The sequence below is a fragment of the Aulonocara stuartgranti genome, assembly GCF_965226115.1.
Source record: "Aulonocara stuartgranti genome assembly, chromosome: 2".
NCBI classification, from domain to species: domain Eukaryota; kingdom Metazoa; phylum Chordata; class Actinopteri; order Cichliformes; family Cichlidae; genus Aulonocara; species Aulonocara stuartgranti.
Genome location: NC_138940.1, coordinates 27495403 through 27515067, shown reverse-complemented (window position 1 = coordinate 27515067; position 19665 = coordinate 27495403). Strand labels below are relative to the sequence as shown.

Below are 19665 nucleotides of genomic sequence, written 5' to 3'. Positions count from 1 at the left end.
AGTCTGTCAAAGGCTTGATTATGTACTGAAAGCCTGGGTCACCTTCAAAAGGATACACAGTTAAGATTTACTTTGCAGGTATTCTTGTTTGCTTTGTTGAGCAGTCACTTTAGCTGTCAAAGCCTGCTGGCATGCTTAAATGAAGTGCTGTTTTGAATGTGCAACTGCATCAAAGCTTGGGCAGGAAGTGTCAGGATTCTAAAAGTCTGCTTAGATTTTGAAGCAATTAGCCAGGTGCGCTTACTGTGGGTGAGAAAATAGGAGTTCAGTGCAATTTCTTTTCTGGTCATTGTTCACACGGTTACTTCTGCCACTCTGTTGAATATTAAACACCACATCACGAACAGCTCTGAGGCGTAAGGGTTCCTTTTAGTGTTTTATTTAATCTGACTTTGTTACCTTAGCTGGATTTCGCGCGAGTTTTCTTTGACTCGTACATCGCTGTTCTTGTTTTTAATTTAATGAACTGGAGGCTCACTGGTTCCTGATCCACCACAACCTCGAGCTTTGAAAAACACTCGAGGAGGCATAATCAAGTTGAGGCAACACCTGTTTTCTTGTTATTGTATAAACAGTTCTTTTTTTTAAAACCCAAAACTATTGGATCAAAACAAATCCATGAACCGGTGCAATGATATGAAATATAAAAACTTTATGTGTGGAAAATTTTGACATCAGTACACATTACTGTGCAAAAGTCTTGAGTCATGGCTCATTTAATTTTTGTGCTTTCAAAGTGGTCTTGAGCTATAGTGCTCCAGGCTTTCTGGATGTCTTTCAGATTTTTCTTTTGGACACTGAATGCTTTTTCACTTGTTACTGATTTTCAGTCCAGCCCTTGTATCCGACTATTTTTAGGTGAATGTTTTTGTGTTTGTTTGTTTTTTTGTTTGCTTGTGAAGCCACTTATGGCAGGAGGTAGTTACAAGAGGAAGTAGACCAGCCACCTTGGAAATCTTAATCTGACCATATCACTTGGTAGTGGCAAGGCCTCGATGTAACAGGTTCATTTCAATCGTTTATTTGATAATTAAGTCAAGTAATCAAAAATAAGACTGGATCTGCAGCAAACAAAAGTTTAATAAAACCCATAGAATTAGAAGTATAAGTGGGTAGTACGATGGTGCGGTGGTTAGCACCTTTGCCTTACAGCACAAAGATTCTGGGTTGCAATCCTTCATCTAGCCAATCGATTTCTATGTGTTTTCTGTGTTTGTGTGTTCTATTTGTGTCTAAAGACATGCAAGTAGTGGGGTTAGGTTAACTGGAGATTCCATATTGCCCATAGGTGCAATTGGTTTTGTCTCTCTTTACTAGCCCTGCAATACACTGACAACCTGTCCAGGGTGTACCTGCCTTTCACCTGATAGTAGCTGGGATTTGTGCAAGCGCAGCCTAAATTGGACAAGTGGAAGAAAATAGATGGATAATAAAGTATTATCTTAACCATTTCAAAAACACAAGAGCTACAATCACAATACTAAAATAGTTAAAATATCAGCCCAGCAAAACAAGCAAATTAATACAGCTACCTTGGGGAGACAATTTACACTAAGGAGTGCCCAGGGGTGCAACTTACTACTGAACAGATGTGCTTCACTGCAAACTGAAATCGTATTCTTTGTATTTGTGCCGCAGTGCTTTTACTCACAGGCACAAGTCTTGGGAGGGGACCTCACCAAAGGCTAACTGTGAAGGCTGACTGAAAGTTAAAACTAAACAAAAACAGATGAACTCTACAGAAACCCAATACCAAATGAGGCAACTCAGTTCAAATACAAAACACTTCTGTGGTTAATATATTGAAATATGCAATCAAGCTAACATACAAAAGACAACAGAGTAGCAGGGGAGATCACTACAAAGGAGAAAATTGGCTGTTATCTGCCTTACTGTAGTCCAAACTAGAGATTTAATGCTGTGATCCTTTTCACCACTGTCAGGCTCTGGGCAGCCAAAAAGCCACCAAAGGAGATAACAAAGCTAGTCCACAAACATTAGGATCAGGAAGACTATAACAGAAAGAGAGTTACTACACATGTTTTGACAGTTAGTTTAACACATTGAATGCATTTTCTAAATACCTACAAGCAGAATGAGACCAAAAAGCAAAGAGAGACTTAACAGTGGTTAAGATGCCACTTGTAATCAAGCTCTGATCAGAGAGCTAGAAGATGAGTCAGGGTTAATGCTGCGTTCAAAAGCAATACTCAGGTGAGGAGTGTTTTTTCACTGGGAATTCCCTTACAACACACTTAACACTGACCTATGAATCAGTCAAGCATAAAAAGACCCCTTTTAACTCAAGGGATGAACCAGTGTTTTGTCTACACACAACAAGAACCCTAAGGCAATTTCTTACCACCTTGTTGCAAAGACACATAATTTGTTCCCATTTCTTTAGCCGAATCTCTAAAAAATGTCAAAGATAACACAGTTTGACAGGTATAAAATTGTACTTTTGAACCAACAAGGTGATTTCCAAAGAGCTAGTATCCAAAAACCTGGCACATCTCAGCATGGTGTGCAGCATGTCCTTAAAAATGTGAGGAAACCAGACAAATAGAGGGTAACAGGAGAAGTTGTAGGTCTGAAAAACCATGTACAACTTCTGAAAGTCAAGGCCTTAAGAAAATAAGAAAAAAAATATTGAAGCGGTGTGTGGGATCATCTTTACAGAGAATGTAACAAACGGCATCATCCAAAGAAGAGCTTTGGAATATCCTTCATGAAGCTTGCAGAGCTAAAGACTACTTAAATACTGTGAAACTTTTCACACAGGTCCTAAAACCCCAATATATCCCCCCAAATATAAAAACAGTTATGCGTTTGATGGTTGCTAAAGTCAGAAGTTTTCAAATTCTACACATGAGCAGTTTAACGTGGCTCAGGAGAGCCTTTTCCTTCTAACCATTGAATTGTAGCTGCAGCGTTCTAACCTGGTTATACTGTCAATGCTGCAAATGTTGTGTATTGATAAATCATGTGCAAAGATTGTGAGATTTCTATGTATCAGTACACAAATTTCCAGGGGTAAACCCAGAGCTGATTCTCATTTTTCTTCCTTTTCACACAGCCAGAGATTTAGTAAAAAGATAGACCCATTGTCCCAGGATGAGACATTTGTATTGACAACCTGTGCATGTTCTGTCTCCCAGAAAGATGAGCTAGAGGAGCCAGGATCAGTGTAGACACATATAGATACAGGGCAACATGCACATCGATAACTTTACATCACACACCAGTGAATTACATGAGCGCAAAGATACTGCAGTGAACTTCAGCATACTATTTTATTTGAGGCAGTTGTGGCAAAGGGCAAAAAAATAAATCGGGTTCTCCTCCGTTTTGAAGTCCTATATCTGTGGCACGAAGGGAGCAATTTGTAGAGTGCACCGAATTATACTCTTATGATTGCTCAATCATTATGGTATAGGAGGTCAGCTGGTGGGTGGGCTCCACATCTTTGTTAAAAGCATGCAGAAGCCATTACCTGTTGTTAAGATGATACTTTATTTGTAGCATGTGGATGGTATAAAGGTAAAAAGTGAACTTTTCTTCTCAAAGCATTTGTCTCTAAAACCTGTAACAGGTAATCTCTCGGTTCAAATACAAACCAAAGGTGATCACTGTAACCTGAGATAGAAGTTCCTGTTCAGGAGAGAGAAACTGTCTTCAAGTTGTGAAATAGCAAATTGGCAATGTTGTTCTGTAACAGTTGCATTCGATTTGGTGAGTCACTCTCTTTTACCACTGAAAAGGATCTATAGCTTATGTTACCTCTCTAAGCAAAAAATCTATTACAGCCTTGTGGGCCTGAGAGCTAAAGATTTAGTCTTTTTGTCAGTTTGCACAATGTTGGCCCTTTACAGTAGGGGTTTCTGCTTGTCAGCATGATTGCTGAAGTTCGTCTCATTGGGGATTTTATTGTGCTCAGACTATGCAAATTTTTACAGCTAATACATTTGCACTGCCCGGAACTGAACGACTCAAACGCGGAGCTACAGCTTGCGACTGCACGTCACAGCCTCACACACGCACAGTGAAGAGCTGAGGTGTAAATTACAGCACATTATGTCACTGGTAGGAATCCAGATGGTATACACGAATATCATTGTCTGCATCACACTGTGATGGGCTCTCAGCGAGAAAATCCCACGAGCTCGGCCCAACTGCAAAGTAATTGGACTGATGTTTTTTCCTATGCGACATTTCTTATCGCACACTGAAAAAACAAATTTCCCTTCAAACCATCTTGTCTGTAAGCACAAACTGTACCAAGTAGGGTAAATGTAAACAGAACGATGCATATGTTTCTGGATGCCTATAATCATGAAGCAGGCAAGTATTTTTCTCTTTGTATGGATGGAGTAGTTAGAGGAGAATGGAGTGAGAGTAAAATCATACATTTCCTATTTGAAAATAATGTAGGAGTTTGAAAAACATCACCGAAAATCACTCGGAAACACCTGGTAAGGCTCCCTTTTTCCGCCAGCGGAGGATGTACACACATAAATCACATGGTATGAAAACCTGTGAAATTGACGAGAAACGCGATGGCGCTTTCAAGCATGGCGTGCTTTAAAAGCAGCTCCACAGTATCCATCTGTTATTCATGCAGAGACACTGAGCGCTTTTTCTTTCCCTCAGCCGAGAAAACAGATGCACAGCCACCGAAGGACTGACCCAGCTAGCCGTGGAGGTGAGCTGTCAGCTACAACAAGCAAACACGGAGTGCTCGGGGTCATCGCTAAAGGGGAAAGTTCAGCTAATTACACTGTAGTTGTTCATCTGGCAGACAAACACAGAAACAACCATGTATTTATTAACACGTTTCACCGGCTTTTTTTGCCTGGTGCAGAATGCCTAATGAATGAGTACAAACAATCATGGGTATAACAAAAAAAAAGAAAAGAAAGAAAGAGCAAAAAACTAATTTTAACAAGCAGGAAAGAGGGCAACAAAATAGGAAGACATAAGGAGAGGAAAGAAATAAACTAGATGGACATAATGAAATGTGAAAATGGCGTAAAGGGAAGATAGTGAGCGTCAGAAATTGGGCCGGTTTGTGTTGAACAACAGCGACCAAAGAGAGATAGAGAGAGAAAGCGAGGGAGAAGGTGTGAGAGGAGGAGGGAGGTCAGTGGAGATGTGGAGATGGGCGGAGGAGGAGGGGGAACGATGAGCCCCCAGTGCTCAGCTGTCAGTGCTTCCTCTGCAGGTGGGGCAGGAGGAGTGCCAAGTCCCTCTCTCCCACTCACACAGACACCCATGCATCGCTCTATAATGGATGCTTTACACTGGTGCCAGAGAAAGACTGAGGCAGAGAGAGGGAGACATGGTGAGAAGACGAGAAGAGACACGGGGGAGGGCGCGCAACAGAGAAAGAAAGAAACTGCTTTGAGAACAAGGAAAAGGAGCTCGAGAAAATGCCTCGGAGATGAAGGTGCTAGAGTGGGGATGAGTGCAGCGAGGAAATAGACAGACAGACAGACGGAAAGAAACCTCCATCAAGTCATTAGACCAATAAAGAGAGGAAGCAGACCAGACAGTCTGGGAGCAATATGATGTAGCTATTGGTATGATTGATCCAAAGCCTAAGAGGATCAAAGAACAGTAAGGGCACAGCGAGGAGCTGTGCCACCATTCCCCTCACCACTGCTGTCACTGTCTATTAGGAGCTGTTTGAATGCGCCCTTGACAATGATTTATCAAGAATGATTTATAGATTACATCTACCTGAACTAATGACTCGGCAGCGTCTTCACCGGGGACTGCAGGTCATAAACAGATGACATATTCTGTAGTGACCTCGTTCATCAGCTGCGATTAGATCCCAAAAGTAATCTCGGCAATACATCACCAGATGGGTCTCCTTGTATTATCTTGAAGAATGCTGCTCAGACAGCCCGTGTGTGCCACGAGTCTCTCAAGCTGCTGAGGTCTATCGTACCAGTTGTGGGTCCTGGGCTGCAGGTATATGCAATGCTCTGAGGTATTACCTTGGTTGATGGAGGCATGGATTTACTAAAGTACTCAATTATCCACTGCTTCTTACTCTGACCTGCTGCTTGTCTCTTTAACACCTATAACTCCATGCTTTATAGGCTCAAAGAACTGCTGCAAGCTGAGACAGACTAATGTCTGGAGCACTTGAATAAACTGCTTTCTCCATTTTAGGACCATTTGTCAATTCTTCATTCCTCGGCTCTCTCCTGGTGAGGGATAGGTAAAGCTGCCACACTCTGATGGACAGTCCGACTGGATATTATTTTCTAGAGTGTTCACCTCAAACTGGCTATCTGACCTCAAAGGCTTCTTTCCCCTCATAACACCCCTCCCACCTCACATTACTCTAGTGGGGCGCTTTTCCTTTTTTTCCCCTTCTGCTAAGCACAACTTTGATTTCAATTTCCTTCTGCGGAGCTTTGGAAGAAAAAAAAAGCCAATTTGCTGCTTGAATTAGGCTATTTACAATTTCTTTCAGTTTCAAAAAGAGTGTAATACCTTTTATTTGGTGGGTAATCCTCAGTCTTTGTTTAGGAATAAATTAGGCAATTTTGCTTCACTATACAAAGTCGAAGACACCGTCCTTCAAAGAGTGACTGAAAAATGTCACAAAGACCACTTGTTAAAAGCAGTTTGCTTTTTCCACACAATGAAGGCGACGGTATGTGGCAGACAACAAAGCTGAGTAGTCAGCGTAAATAAATACAAGCATTCTTGCTCCGCAGAGATGGCATCCCCCTGGTTTAATTATCGCTCTTGTCAATCGAGGTGGAAGAATACAGCACCTGACAAGGCGCGTCCCCATTCTCTCATCTTGCATAGGTCTTTTTCACACCCTGAAATGCACAGACACCCTTCAGCAAACAGCCAAATCAAACCTCGAGATAGAGGCATTCTGTTGCCCCAAACACCCAGGTAACTTTACAGTGTCGAGTCGCTGAATGCTTTTGACACCTTAGAAATGGGGTCTATTCAAGTTTGACAATTGTCCCTGAATTTTCTCAAGCTGGATGCATTTGCACAACAATGGCAGCTGCATGGTGTATGAATAACATCCCAGGGATGCGGTTATGCTGCTATCTTTCCTGGCGACTCTGAGGAAAATTCCAGCTCTTGCGAGGTACCTTTATTTGTCGCTTAAACCAGACAGGGAAAGGATGGGTGAACCCACACAAATGAAGTGGGCCAAGAACGTAGATGGATTGCACCTCTAGATCTGTACAGCAAGAGCTCAGTGCAGGGACATTAGCAGGCCTGTAGGCCATTCCGCAAGGAGAACGTCCCATGAGTCTTGTTTCAGAAAGAAAACCCACACGTGTTATTTTTCAAAGGTCATAGCCAGACGTAGACCAACATTACAGTTAAAGAAGTGATTCACTGCAACACTTCATGCAGCCTGTTGGCCTCCTTCTTCACTCTCTAAGACAGGGTAATTTAAAGCAGCATATATATTAGCCTTAAATTACGTGTTGTATCTCAAGATGCACCAGTGAATAAGAGCACAAGTTTTCAAGGCTCAACACACCCTTGCAATTCCAAGCATGCATAGAACAACAGTGTTTGTGTTCTTTACTCTAAGGACAACTACAAGCCTGCGTGTGCATCATAAATGCTTATCAGAGCAGAGGTTGGGTGCACATGCCAACACAAGCACTGAGTTAAAACAGGCAGATTTATTTGAGTTCAAATAGATGGCATCTTTATTTTCTCCCCTGTTTTTGCTTTGGAATCAGTCAGAATCAGTCCCTACATTGACCTTCAAAATTTGAATCTTCTCAAGCTGAGAGAGATTCAAAGTCCAGTGTAAAACAGAATGAAAATCTACAACGTTATAATGTATGGAATACATAAATTAACAGGATCGCACAAGCCATGACACCAGTGAGCTCTTGGATCACACACACACAGCCTTGCCCGTACACACCCACCAGGCTTGAAACTGTAACACATCACATATGTTAATGTGCAGTGCACATTATAGCTGGGGACTTCAACCATGCTGATTTAAGGTCAGTATTTGAACAGCATATTAAATGTGCAATGAGGGGGAAAACACACACTGGATAAAGCCTACAGCAACATCCAAAAAGGCTACAGAGCAACCCCTGAAAACACGGACTGGAGCGTGTTCGAACATCAGGACCTTGAAGAGCACACAACATCAGTGCTCTCATATATTAACTTCTGTGTCAACAGTGTCACTGTGGACAAACGTCTCCTGGTGTATTCCAACCAGAATCTGAGTTGAAAAGAGGCATCAGAGAAGCCAAGGCAGCGTACAAGAGAAGGATCGAAGACCACTTCAGCAACAACAACTCAGGACAGGTATGGCAGGGAGTTCAGCACTTAACCAACTACAAACCTTGCAATACCACGTTGACTGAGGGTAACGCGGCGCTTGAGGAGGAGCTGAACCACTTCTTCGCATGCTTTGAGGTGAAGGGACCAGAGGCGGCAGCAGCAAAAACATCGGACAGCAGCAGCAGCCCAAGCCTCATGGTGCAGGAATATGAGGTGAGGCGCACACTGAGGGCAGTGAACCCCAGGAAGGCCGCCGGACCAGATGGGGTAACCGCAAAGGTCCTAAAAGAGTGTGCAGACCAGCTGGCTGGGGTCTTCACTAAGATCTTCAACACTTCACTGTCCCAGTCCTGCATCCTGCCGTGCCTAAAGTCAGCCACAATTGTCCCACTGCCAAAGCGTACTAACATTAGCAGCCTCAACGACTACCGACCAGTTGCTCTAACACCTGTTATAATGAAGTGCTTCGAGAAACTGGTCCGACGTCACATCGTGTCCTGCCTGCCACCCACACTCGACCCGCTCCAGTTTGCATACAGAGCTAACAGATCAACTGAAGATGCCATTGCTACAATAATAATAATAATGGATTGCATTTATATAGCGCTTTTCGGGACCCCTCAAAGCGCTTTACAATACCACTATTCATTCACTCTCACATTCATACACTGGTGAAGGCAAGCTACAGTTGTAGCCACAGCTGCCCTGGGGCAGACTGACAGAGGCGAGGCTGCCATATCGCGCCATCGGCCCCTCTGGCCATCACCAGTAGGCGGTAGTTGAAGTGTCTTGCCCATGGACATAATGACCGACACTGTCCGAGCCGGGGCTCGAACCGGCAACCTTCCAATTACAAGACGAACACCCAACTCATAGGCCACAATCGCCCCGCTCCCCAAAGCTCCACACCACTAGCTGCTGACCGTCTTCTACCGCTGCTCCATTGAAAGTGTGCTGACACATTGCATCGGTGTGTGGTTCTCCAGCTGCACCACAGCACACAGAAAGGCACTCCAGGGAGTCATCATTATGGCCCAAAAAATCCTTGGACATCCTCTTCCCTCCCTGAAGGACCTGTACAGCACTTGCTGTCTCAAGAGGGCACGCAGCATCCTACGGGACGGTACACACCCAGGACACCGGGTGTTTAAGCTGCTGCCATCTGGCAGGAGGTTCAGGCTGCTGAGGTCCCGAACAAATAGACTCAAGGACAGCTTTTACAACAGGGCAATAGTCCTAATCAATGCAAATAGCTGACCTGACTGGCTACCTACCTGGACTTTTTTGGGGGGGAGGTAACAATGGTAAAAACAGTAACAATAATAATATTTATATTTATAACAAGATGCAATAACAATTAATGTGCAATAATAACAGTGTGGAATTCAAATACACTTCTTCTTCTTTTTTATTACTAAGTTAATATACTGTGTTGTGTTGTTTGTGTTGCGTTGTGATGTGTCGTATCATGTCGTGTTGTGTTATATGAAGTGCCGACGTACAGCTTTCCAATTTCATTGTACTATTGTACTATGGATGACTGTGCAATGACAATAAAGAGTTATCTTTCTTATCTTATCTTATATGTTAGCCAGAGCTGAACATGAAAAAAAAAAATCATCTTTTGGGGCAATCGTGGCTCAAGAGTTGGGAGTTCGTCTTGTAATCGGAAGGTTGCCGGTTCGAGCCCTAGCTTGGACAGTCTCGGTCGTTGTGTCCTTGGGCAAGACACTTCACCCGTTGCCTACTGGTGGTGGTCAGAGGGCCCGGTGGCGCCAGTGTCCGGCAGCCTCGCCTCTGTCAGTGCGCCCCAGGGTGGCTGTGGCTACAATGTAGCTTGCCATCACCAGTGTGTGAATGGGTGGATGACTGGATATGTAAAGCGCTTTGGGGTCCTTAGGGACTAGTAAGGCGCTATATAAATACAGGCCATTTACCATTTTGTTAATCATCTCTGAGTTTTTACTGTTTTTTTATGATTTCTTCTTGCTGAAGAATAATAAGTGTTACCTGATTATCACCTCCGCATTATTATGTTGTGACACCAATGAGCCGCCCACTGGAAGGCTAAATTAATACTCTCATAGGCAAAGGGGAGTAAAGTGGCGCAGAAGTTGGAGTGTGGCTGCTTTAAAGAACAAGTACATGTCAGGCTGTGTATTTTTGACCTATTGCAGGTTCCTGCTTGTACTTTTTGAGTGTTTATTTCTGTACCGTGCATGTAGAAACTGCCATTCTTCGACACTAGGTCTGGTATTTCGTGCATGCTAATGAGCTTCCTTCCATCTTGTCTTCGTTCTGGTGTGCTGATATTTTCTTTAAGCTGCAGATTGAGCAATGCTCGCCCATTTTAGAATGAGCAGGGGCCACTGTCGTGGTGTAAGAACGCTAAGCCTAATATTTCTTTAAATTACAATCATTGGCAAGCTAACGCCAGCAGGTTAACACTACAATCAGCTATTTTTGTACAACATCTTACTATAAACAAAGACTGAATGCTTTAGTTAGCCTTCTGTGTAAGTGCATACTTATGTTGTAATATCCATCACTGTATGACTCATGGCTCTAACAAGCCTGCTATTTGTTTTACTTGGTTTTCACTTGTTGATTTTAATCCTTTGGACTCTCTTTTAATCTTTCCTTTCATATTTAGTTTGTTAGGATTTGGGTTAAAGAATCCCCCTTAACAGCATTAATAAATAATTGATAAAGGTTTTGTTTGTGCGATGATTTCAGGGCCACAGTCCCCGATGGTAGTAAATGCCATAAAATACCTTGTGGATCTATCAAATCCCATGAAACGAGAAAGGCTAAATCCATGTTCAAAATCAACCTTTGCTTGAATCTCAGTTATACTCTTGAAGCTTTGTGGCTGTATCTTACCTACCTGGCTAAACATGCTCTGTAAGTGTCTTCCAAAACACATTTTGAAAGAATGACACTAGAAACACTAGACACTCGCAAATTTAAAACAACATCAGTGGCCTGTAATAAAGTTCATATTTAAGATTTTTTTTTAAAAACAGCAAAAACAATCTGTCGCTCTGATCTTCAGTTTCTCCAGATCCAATCACACATTCTATCACTTAATCAAATCCTCTCCTGTTCTTCCCACTAAATAGATTCAAACCTATGCCCTCTCCTGAAAACAAAGTACCTGCTCCCTTGCCCTCATGGTTCATGGGGTTTAAGTATTTGCGAGGAGGCATCTTGCATTAAAATGCATTTGTACTCCTTGCACTTCTGTAATAAAACCCAGGCATTTAACATGTGTATTTATGGTTCTCAATAACCCAGAAGTCTTAATAAAAATGAAAGCTGACATTGGCATGAAGGATCCTCCTCACTAGCTGTCTTTAATGTCCAGAACATTCCATTAAAACGGGAGCACTTCCTTAGAAGTGGAGCTTTTATCCTGATTGCTTACTGGAAGAGAGGGAGGAAGGAAAAAAAAGAAAAAAGAAACCAAACGACCTTCAGCGCCTCTACACCTAGCCCTTCCCTCATGTGTGAGCTGTGAATGGACACGCCTGTGCTGACATATGTGCGGGGATGAGATGCACACTGACACTGAGTGTGAATGGCATAGTATATTTCCTTTGGGTTTTGAATTGAGCAACACTTCTTTGAATCTCTAGAGATATATGTACAAATGCACATGTCTGAGTCACTGGGCACTTGGTATTCTGCTCATGCACAGAAAAGCCATCTCAATTTTGAAATCATAACGATTATTAGGAGATAGGGGAAAAAGCCAAATCTGCATGTTTAATTAGCGCCTGTGCGATGCCAGATAGATAATACATGGGACTTGCTAATGTCCTTTCTTTTGAACTTCTTTAGCCATTTTCTTTTTGAAGATGGAGAAAAAAAGAAGATGGGGACAGAGATTTTCCTCAGTGGGAACACAACTGTTGAGCTACATTTAATAAGCTGGTCAAAAACACTCTCCTGCCGAGAGAGACTGCGCTTTTAATGACCATTCTGCTTCCAAAGTCTCAGATGTGCAGCAAGATTGCTTGCCACATACCAGACAAGGCAGCCATCTTATTAATAGCAACACACCACACATGCTGCAGACTAGGGAGCAGAAACCTAGAGAGGGAGACAAGGGAGAGAGACGCACTGGCACATGGTGAAAAAGAGCATGTCCTGTGCATAAGTAAGGATGAGATTGGATGTAGGACGAGGCAGGGCAGGCACCATGGTCTAAAAAAGCTAGCCCTCGCGAGAAGGCATCCAGACCAGCCTCCACACGGGCCAGGAGGGGAAAACTCCGTGATGGATGTACCCTGTGACTGGAGCCCTCGGCACGCCCACACGAAAACGCCACCAAGGCCAGGCCAGCGGAGCAGGCAATCAAAGAGAGAGGCCAGAGGGCCAGGATGATATAGGAGAATTCAGCTTATTAAATAAGCTTCAGGAGGAGCATGGAGCATCTAAAATAAGTTGTCACTCTGCCACCAACAGGCATGAAAAGAGTCTCGGTTAGATGGAAAGTCTATGCACTGCAGGCGGTGATGACAGACTTTGTACCGTAAGAGTGGGAATACTGTCATTAAATACACCAACACACCAGGGAGCTTCAGTACAGTGTGCCATCATTGATTTCCTCTTTTTTTATTTTTTCACCTGGGCTTCATTATCGTGCATCTGAGCAGAACAGGAAGGGAAATGTTTGTGTATGTAGGGATGCAAATCTTATTCCATAATACCACATGTACCACTACTATGAAAATACTACTTCTCTAGTGGAAAAGGGTTTACATGCAAGCAAGTTGGAGTATAAATTCAGGGGCTGTGATGCACCGTGAGTGGTGTTTCTGACTTAATTTTCATTCAGACTGCAAAGTAGGAAGCTCAATATAAGAGGCTCTATCAGAGATGCAACAGTCTGCTGACACGGATAGAAAATCATTACACAAGTCCATTACCAGAGGCCACCTGAAACCAGGTGTTCTTGTGTCACAGTTTGTAATTCAGTTGATTATATATTTTTATCCTTAATTTTCAACACTTTGTAGACCCGGACACTTTGATTCCTTTCTTGTTTGTGACGTTGCCTTGGCAACAACAGCATCTTACCAGTTTTCGCTTCGACGCTTAAGACCGAAGGAGGGGCGGGGTGGTGTACAGTGGAGGCTGTGAAAGCAGGTGCAAAAAGACATTTCTTCACTTGTATTTCCTGTCACATCCAGCAGCCCACTCCAGTCCTAAACTTTATATAATTACAACAATCTGTGCTCCCAGAGAGTCTGTGTGAAATCTGATTGCCATTGGTAACATTCACAGCAAGAGTCCTGGCGTGATAGAAGGCTTCCTGTTTCAATTTGCTAGGATCGCTCAAGTTTTACTGGCTTTTTCTTTTTTCTTATCCCATCAGTGGGGCATACATTTCCATTCAGGGGAAAAAACAGAGCCGGTAATATCCAATTTACTGGGAGGAGATGGTTTCTCTGGCAGTATAATAACATGCTACATGGAGCGTAGCATTATGAAGTATGAATAAAAAAAGGCATTTATGGTAAAAATTCAATTCAAAAGCAGTCATCAGTCATCGGAGGAAATCAAGGCAATTAGTAACACTTTAATGCAAATTGGAGAATGCAAAACATATCACAAATCCTTGGCACTGTAATGGGGTTCCAAGGAAGAGACGATCAAATGACCTCTTTCAAACTCACCCTGGTTGGTCCACTAATCAAAAATCCAAGAAGAGAGATTTCACTCTGTTCTTGAATAGTGTGTGCTTCTGTGTGTGTGTTTGAGCTGGTGTGTGTAGTGATGGGGGTGTATCGCTTAATAGCTTTGTGGCCACAACACTGTCTGGGACCAGGCCTCTATCTACTGCAAGAGTGGTTTCTTTGATGTGGTTTATTTCCATGTAATGTACAGTAACAGCCCAGTGTTACACCTCCAGCCATCTGTGTCCAAAGCAACATGTTTGTGGCTTGTTAACATGTTTGCAATGAGGCTACATGAGCCTGGCTAAATGTAAAAATCTCTCAGTTGGAAAATAACATATAAAAAAATATAACATCGCTTTGCGGACTGCAGCCTGTCGCATTCACACAACTGTGGTCAATTAAGAGTTAATTTATCTGAATTTTAGGAGCTGAACAGCACCTCATACACTCCCCTTCGAGTGCTTTGACTATATGGTAAATGAACTGGTACTTATATATATAGTTTGTCTAATACTCACATTGCAATGGATGGATCTGGGGAAACTCAAAGTTCAGTATCATTCCCAAGGATACTTCAACATGCATACTGGAGTAGCCACAAAACTGTGCAATGACCTTCCAATTAGTAGACGATCTGCTCTACTTGCTGAGCCACAACTACCCATAATGCCTTAAATGACCCTTCCTACACCACCGGCAATTCGTTCTCATTTTTGTACCTCACCCTACCTCCCCCAGCCCAGCTTGGGAGCTGCAGCCAGTCCTTATGAAGGCCTTCCCCAAACTGCAACCTCAGATCCATGCATCCATCCATGATGTCAAATCTAATTGAGGATGCGGTCCCTTACAGTAATGACTTTTAAATGTTTGCACAAAAACATGTAATAATTTCACTTTCAGTATTATGCATTTGGGCCTCCAGCAATTACTTACCTGTAATGCTCTATTTGAATTTAGTGATGCATTAGAGGAGGATTAGTATGAGGGATGTTTATTTCATGTCCAAGTCAAGCTTGCATGTTGCATTAAAGACAAGTCCAACATGAGCAGTAAATCATCATGAGGTGACATTAAAGTAGCAGCTAAACATTGTGATTTTGTTTTTTTAAAAAAGAAAACTTGCAAGTGTGCACCATTTAGCACGACGTGGCTACCTTGAAAAGCTCTCCTTAACATACAGTGTCTTGCTTCCAGTGTCACACTACACCCATTTTTTGGTACAGGGAAGAATACTAACAAACCGGCAGAATATGTCAAAGCCCACATGTGGCTTGAAATCCACCGTGAAGTTTCCATTTCTGGACTGAAAATCACATTCATTTGAATGCAAACTTGTTTCATCTTAAAACATTTCTTATGCTGCACAGTGAACTCGATTAGATTACTCGCTGTAACTCACTACCTGCATGCCTAGATAATATCAAGAAGCCTGCACACCAGCAGGCACAAGCTGAACAGCTATATCACACACAGCCCCACCACACCGGCGCCTCTGCCCCACTGTACCTTCAGAGTGATGGGAGAGCGTGAGCAGGCTGACACAAGAAGCTCCGATCCCAGAACCAAACACTGTGATGCGATTGGAATCTCCTCCGAAGAAGCCGATGTTCTCACTGATCCATCTCAAAGCCTGGATTTGGTCCAAGAGCCCATAGTTCCCTTTAGCTGCCTGGTCACCTGTGCTGAGGAAGCCTGCAACACAAAAAGAAGAAATTAAAAAGCCATGCAGTGAAAGCAAGTCAAATGAATCCCAGGCATAAAGTTGTTAGCCACTAAAGGTTTTCCACAATGACGGACACCCCACCCCGGTTTTGTCAGAAGAACCACAACACCAGGTTACTGCGGTTGTGAAATCATGACTTATTGGATGGCTCTTGGTAAAATAGGAGTGTGTGTGACCGCATGCCATCTGCACTTTATTGGAAATCAATGCCATGTCTCCCTGGGTAAACACCCATCATCAACAATATTGAGCAGCCGTGATGAAAACCTTGCAAATCTATGAAAACTCTGCGGACAGAGAAAGAGGGAAAAAAAAAGCTTCAAATGCTGCAAAAATAAGCAGTATGGAACGCACACACTGCACACGTGTTCTGAGTTTTATCCTGTCATTACCATTCTCTCTCCTGCTCCATAGTCCAACGAACTTACAGTCAAAACATTTACATCCAGCACTATTTATGTACATTTTCCTCCATGTCAGTAATCTGCTAGATTTGGACAATGAATTTCTCTTGGCTACATCAGCGCTCGTGTTCACACGCCACCCTTTCCCAGTTGCTCTCCAGGGCCTGAGCTCTGACGACTGATGGTTAATGGAGAGTCACGGGAGAAGATCAAAGGCAAGCAATCCCCAAAGTCCCCACGGTGGAGTCGGTGTCCGTCAAACCCATGAGCATGCATGTGAGGTGACAGATGGGTGATGTGTGGAAACCAGCACCCCACTCTCTTTAGCAGCAACGCTGCCAAACACTTCACAAGCAATGAATGTGTTGGTGGTGAATGTTTGGAAGCCTCCGGTGGTCCTTCGGCATCTCGGCATTGTTCCTAACATCTATTTCGTGGTCTGTCGTCTATCCGTGTAAGGATAAACTGTCAAAGCGAAAGAAGATTACGGTTTTGATATTAGCAACGCATAAAAAAGAATTACATTTTTTTGACTCAGGTCAGCATAACAATGCTCACTTTAGATGAGCACTGATTAGAAAGTAGCTTTCTCTGTGGTCATTAGCTTGTTCATTGTGAGCAGTCTGTGTACAAAAACCCAGCATGTTCTCCACTGCTTATCATTTCTCTTTGTCTGAATCCGGGCACAATCTCCTATCTCAACCCGAACAGCAAACCCGCCTCGCCCTGAGGGCCTGTTGGCAGACACAAAGAGGGTGGGCAGGGGAAAGGCCAGGCCTGATCATCGATTGGAGAGAGGCAGTGGCACAGGAAGCAAAGCAGGAGACAAATGGATCAACAGATGGTCTCCTTCAGATGCATCCCTGAGGATGACAGAGCAGCAGGCCACATGCAGAGTGAGAGTGAAAGAGACAGACGCAGACGGAGAGAGGAGAAATCGGGGCTCCAATTGAAGAGCTTTTCCTTTTCTTTTTCTCTCGCGGCTCCTCCTCGCTTTCCGTCATCACTAAAGGACAACAGCTTTTACAACCTTCTCGAGGGTGCATGGAGGAGAGCGAGAGGGAGAGAGAGGGAGGAGAGACGTGACTCTCCCAGAATAACCCTCATTTGCAAAATGGTTCACACTTCACCAAGTGTATGTCAGTTGGGTTAAGAAATGTCAGGAGACTGGCATGTGAAAACGGACTCTGTACAACTGTTAGGCTAATTGAAAAGATACTGTAAACACTATCCATGTGGCATTGTAATATGCGGCATTGCTAAATAACAAGATGTAAATCATTAGAGCTGAATCCTCAGCTGGCACAGTTTAAAAAAGAAAAACAAAACACAGTTTCATGCTATGGTCTTTTGTGGCTTCTTGTTTAGCCGTGTTGATTCCTCTGCATAAATAAAACTGGTCATTAAAATGTAGAGGTGGAATCCAATATCTTAGACAGCAAGATATGCTGCAGGCACCATTTAAAAATACATCTAATATAGCTCCTGGTTATGTTTTAATTGGAAAGGTGACAGAAAGTATTTTCTTTGGAAAGCAATTAAGATAGCAAAGTAATTGTTTTTATGCATGCCTATTGCTATTTTTACATTGCAGACTTTTTACTATGGATGTGCCATTTTGTACATATTTGGAGTTGATGACCTATAAAACACCTCAGTCTCCTCTATGATTACAAAAAAATTACTAAAAAGTAAGCTTACTTCAATGACACATAACACACTGTATAGCTTCACTTTGGTTCTGGTTTGAGCTCTCCAAATTTCCCCTTAAGCACCAGCGACAGGGTTATAGATTCCAGATATAGCAGATGATCCCTGTCTGATCAGCACTGCGTGGGCTTTGGCTGCACATAAACCATGATGTGCATTGCACTCTCTTTTCACAGCTCACACCTACACAGGACCTTGGGATTCTGGACTGAAGCTCAATGCTCCTGAAGTGTTTGATCAAGCTGGCAATGTGCTTGACTGCACTACTCAACCTGACTTCCATTTGATTTTTAACAAAAAACAACAACATTTAAACATTAGGTGCTTTGCAAAGAGCATTTAATTCTAAACTGTAATACAGTATCAAACAATATCCATCTTTGTTAGTTACCCAAATTCAAATCAATATGCAAATGATCTTTTAAATGATGTCAACGATTAACTTTCAACCAAACTGTATACGCAATTACAGTGTCCCAGTCCAGTTAATTTAGCAAACGTGAAATCATCATTAAATACTAAATAGTTCTAGTTGATCTGTGTAAACAAATAAATTATTAATTATTAAACACATCATTTGTACTCATTTAATTTTCCCTGCTACATTTTTATTCTTGCCTGCTGCGAGCTCTGTAACAAACTATAGATTTGCTGTGGGGTATTTTCACTTCACTCAGTAAGTGAGGCAATGCTCAAAACCCAATCCCTATGATAATGTGTGATTTACTTAATGCTTTGTTTTTCTCTTAAAACATTAAAAAAGCCACCTCAAGAACAATACTCATCTCCTACGTCAAGCTCGAGAGCCTCAGCGGGACGTGTTGGCTTGAGCGGAGAAAAGAAATCATCAAAATAAGCGTTATTTAAGTTGCTATTCTTAAATCATATAAAGCAAATCCATAATGTTTTCAATAACATCTGGTGAGAAAAGAAGTTATAAAAGAACCACATCTAATAATAATAATAATAGTAACTTCAAATGGTCTTTGTGGGTGAAACAAAGATTTCTAAATATGGAATCCAACAAGTCTGCGCAGTTCAGCTGGATTATGCATTATATTTGCACGAGAGTATCTTATTCACCACAAACTGTGCAAGTTAATAACAGTGATTGTGTAGCCTTTCTCTGTGTGTTAGAACTGTAATTTATACTGACTGATTACATGATGAGTTTTTGTATCATGTCCCAAACCTATTCTTCCCTGACAGTGATGTGGTTCACTTTTTCTGTACGCGGGCAACTGGCATTTTCTCCTCGTGGCAGCAAAGAGACAGAGACTCAGTCGTGATCTCAGCTGCAACGGCAACGGAGAACGTGGTCCCGTCACAGCTGGGTCAGGTCACACCTGTCTCCTCGCATTGTCCCTGCTGGACGAAACACTGTGTGCGTCTTGTACGGCTACCCCTGCAAGTACCATTGCTTCCCTAGTTACCTTAACGTGACCAGAGAGTCGGATAGCGGCTACGGCACGTCATCGTCCCCTCATGATGACGCGCTCGCTCCACTTTCACACATTTTTGCACACCAGCCACAATGTGCATTAGTTGAGCATTAGAAAAAAAGTGCAAAGCGTGACGTCACATATTGTGTGTGTGTTTTTTTTCATTTGGCTTGATCATGTTTCATCAATATGTGCGTGCCACCGTCTCAGTCTCAGAGTATGTGTTTCCTCCAGAGCCTGGAGCCTGATTTCCTTTTGCCATGCTTCTCAGCATTGATATTGCTTTATTGATTATGATTTAAATGTCTGTTTCCAGTATGGTGGGCTATAACTCACAAGTGTAGCAGCAAGGGGTGATGATAATGATCGCTCTGACCCCAGACATCTCT

At 42.7% G+C, this 19665-nt stretch overlaps 1 protein-coding gene across 3 annotated transcripts in view; it reads right to left on the bottom strand.

Moving 5' to 3' along the window:
* The window catches only part of nlgn3a (neuroligin 3a), a 137704-nt gene that overhangs the window by 34176 nt on the left and 83863 nt on the right, over positions 1–19665 (bottom strand). For all 3 annotated transcript variants that reach the window (XM_082506825.1, XM_082506826.1, XM_082506827.1), the window contains one exon: positions 15504–15689. In XM_082506825.1, coding sequence (XP_082362951.1) covers positions 15504–15689 — 186 coding nt within the window. The remainder of the gene's footprint in view (positions 1–15503; positions 15690–19665) is intronic.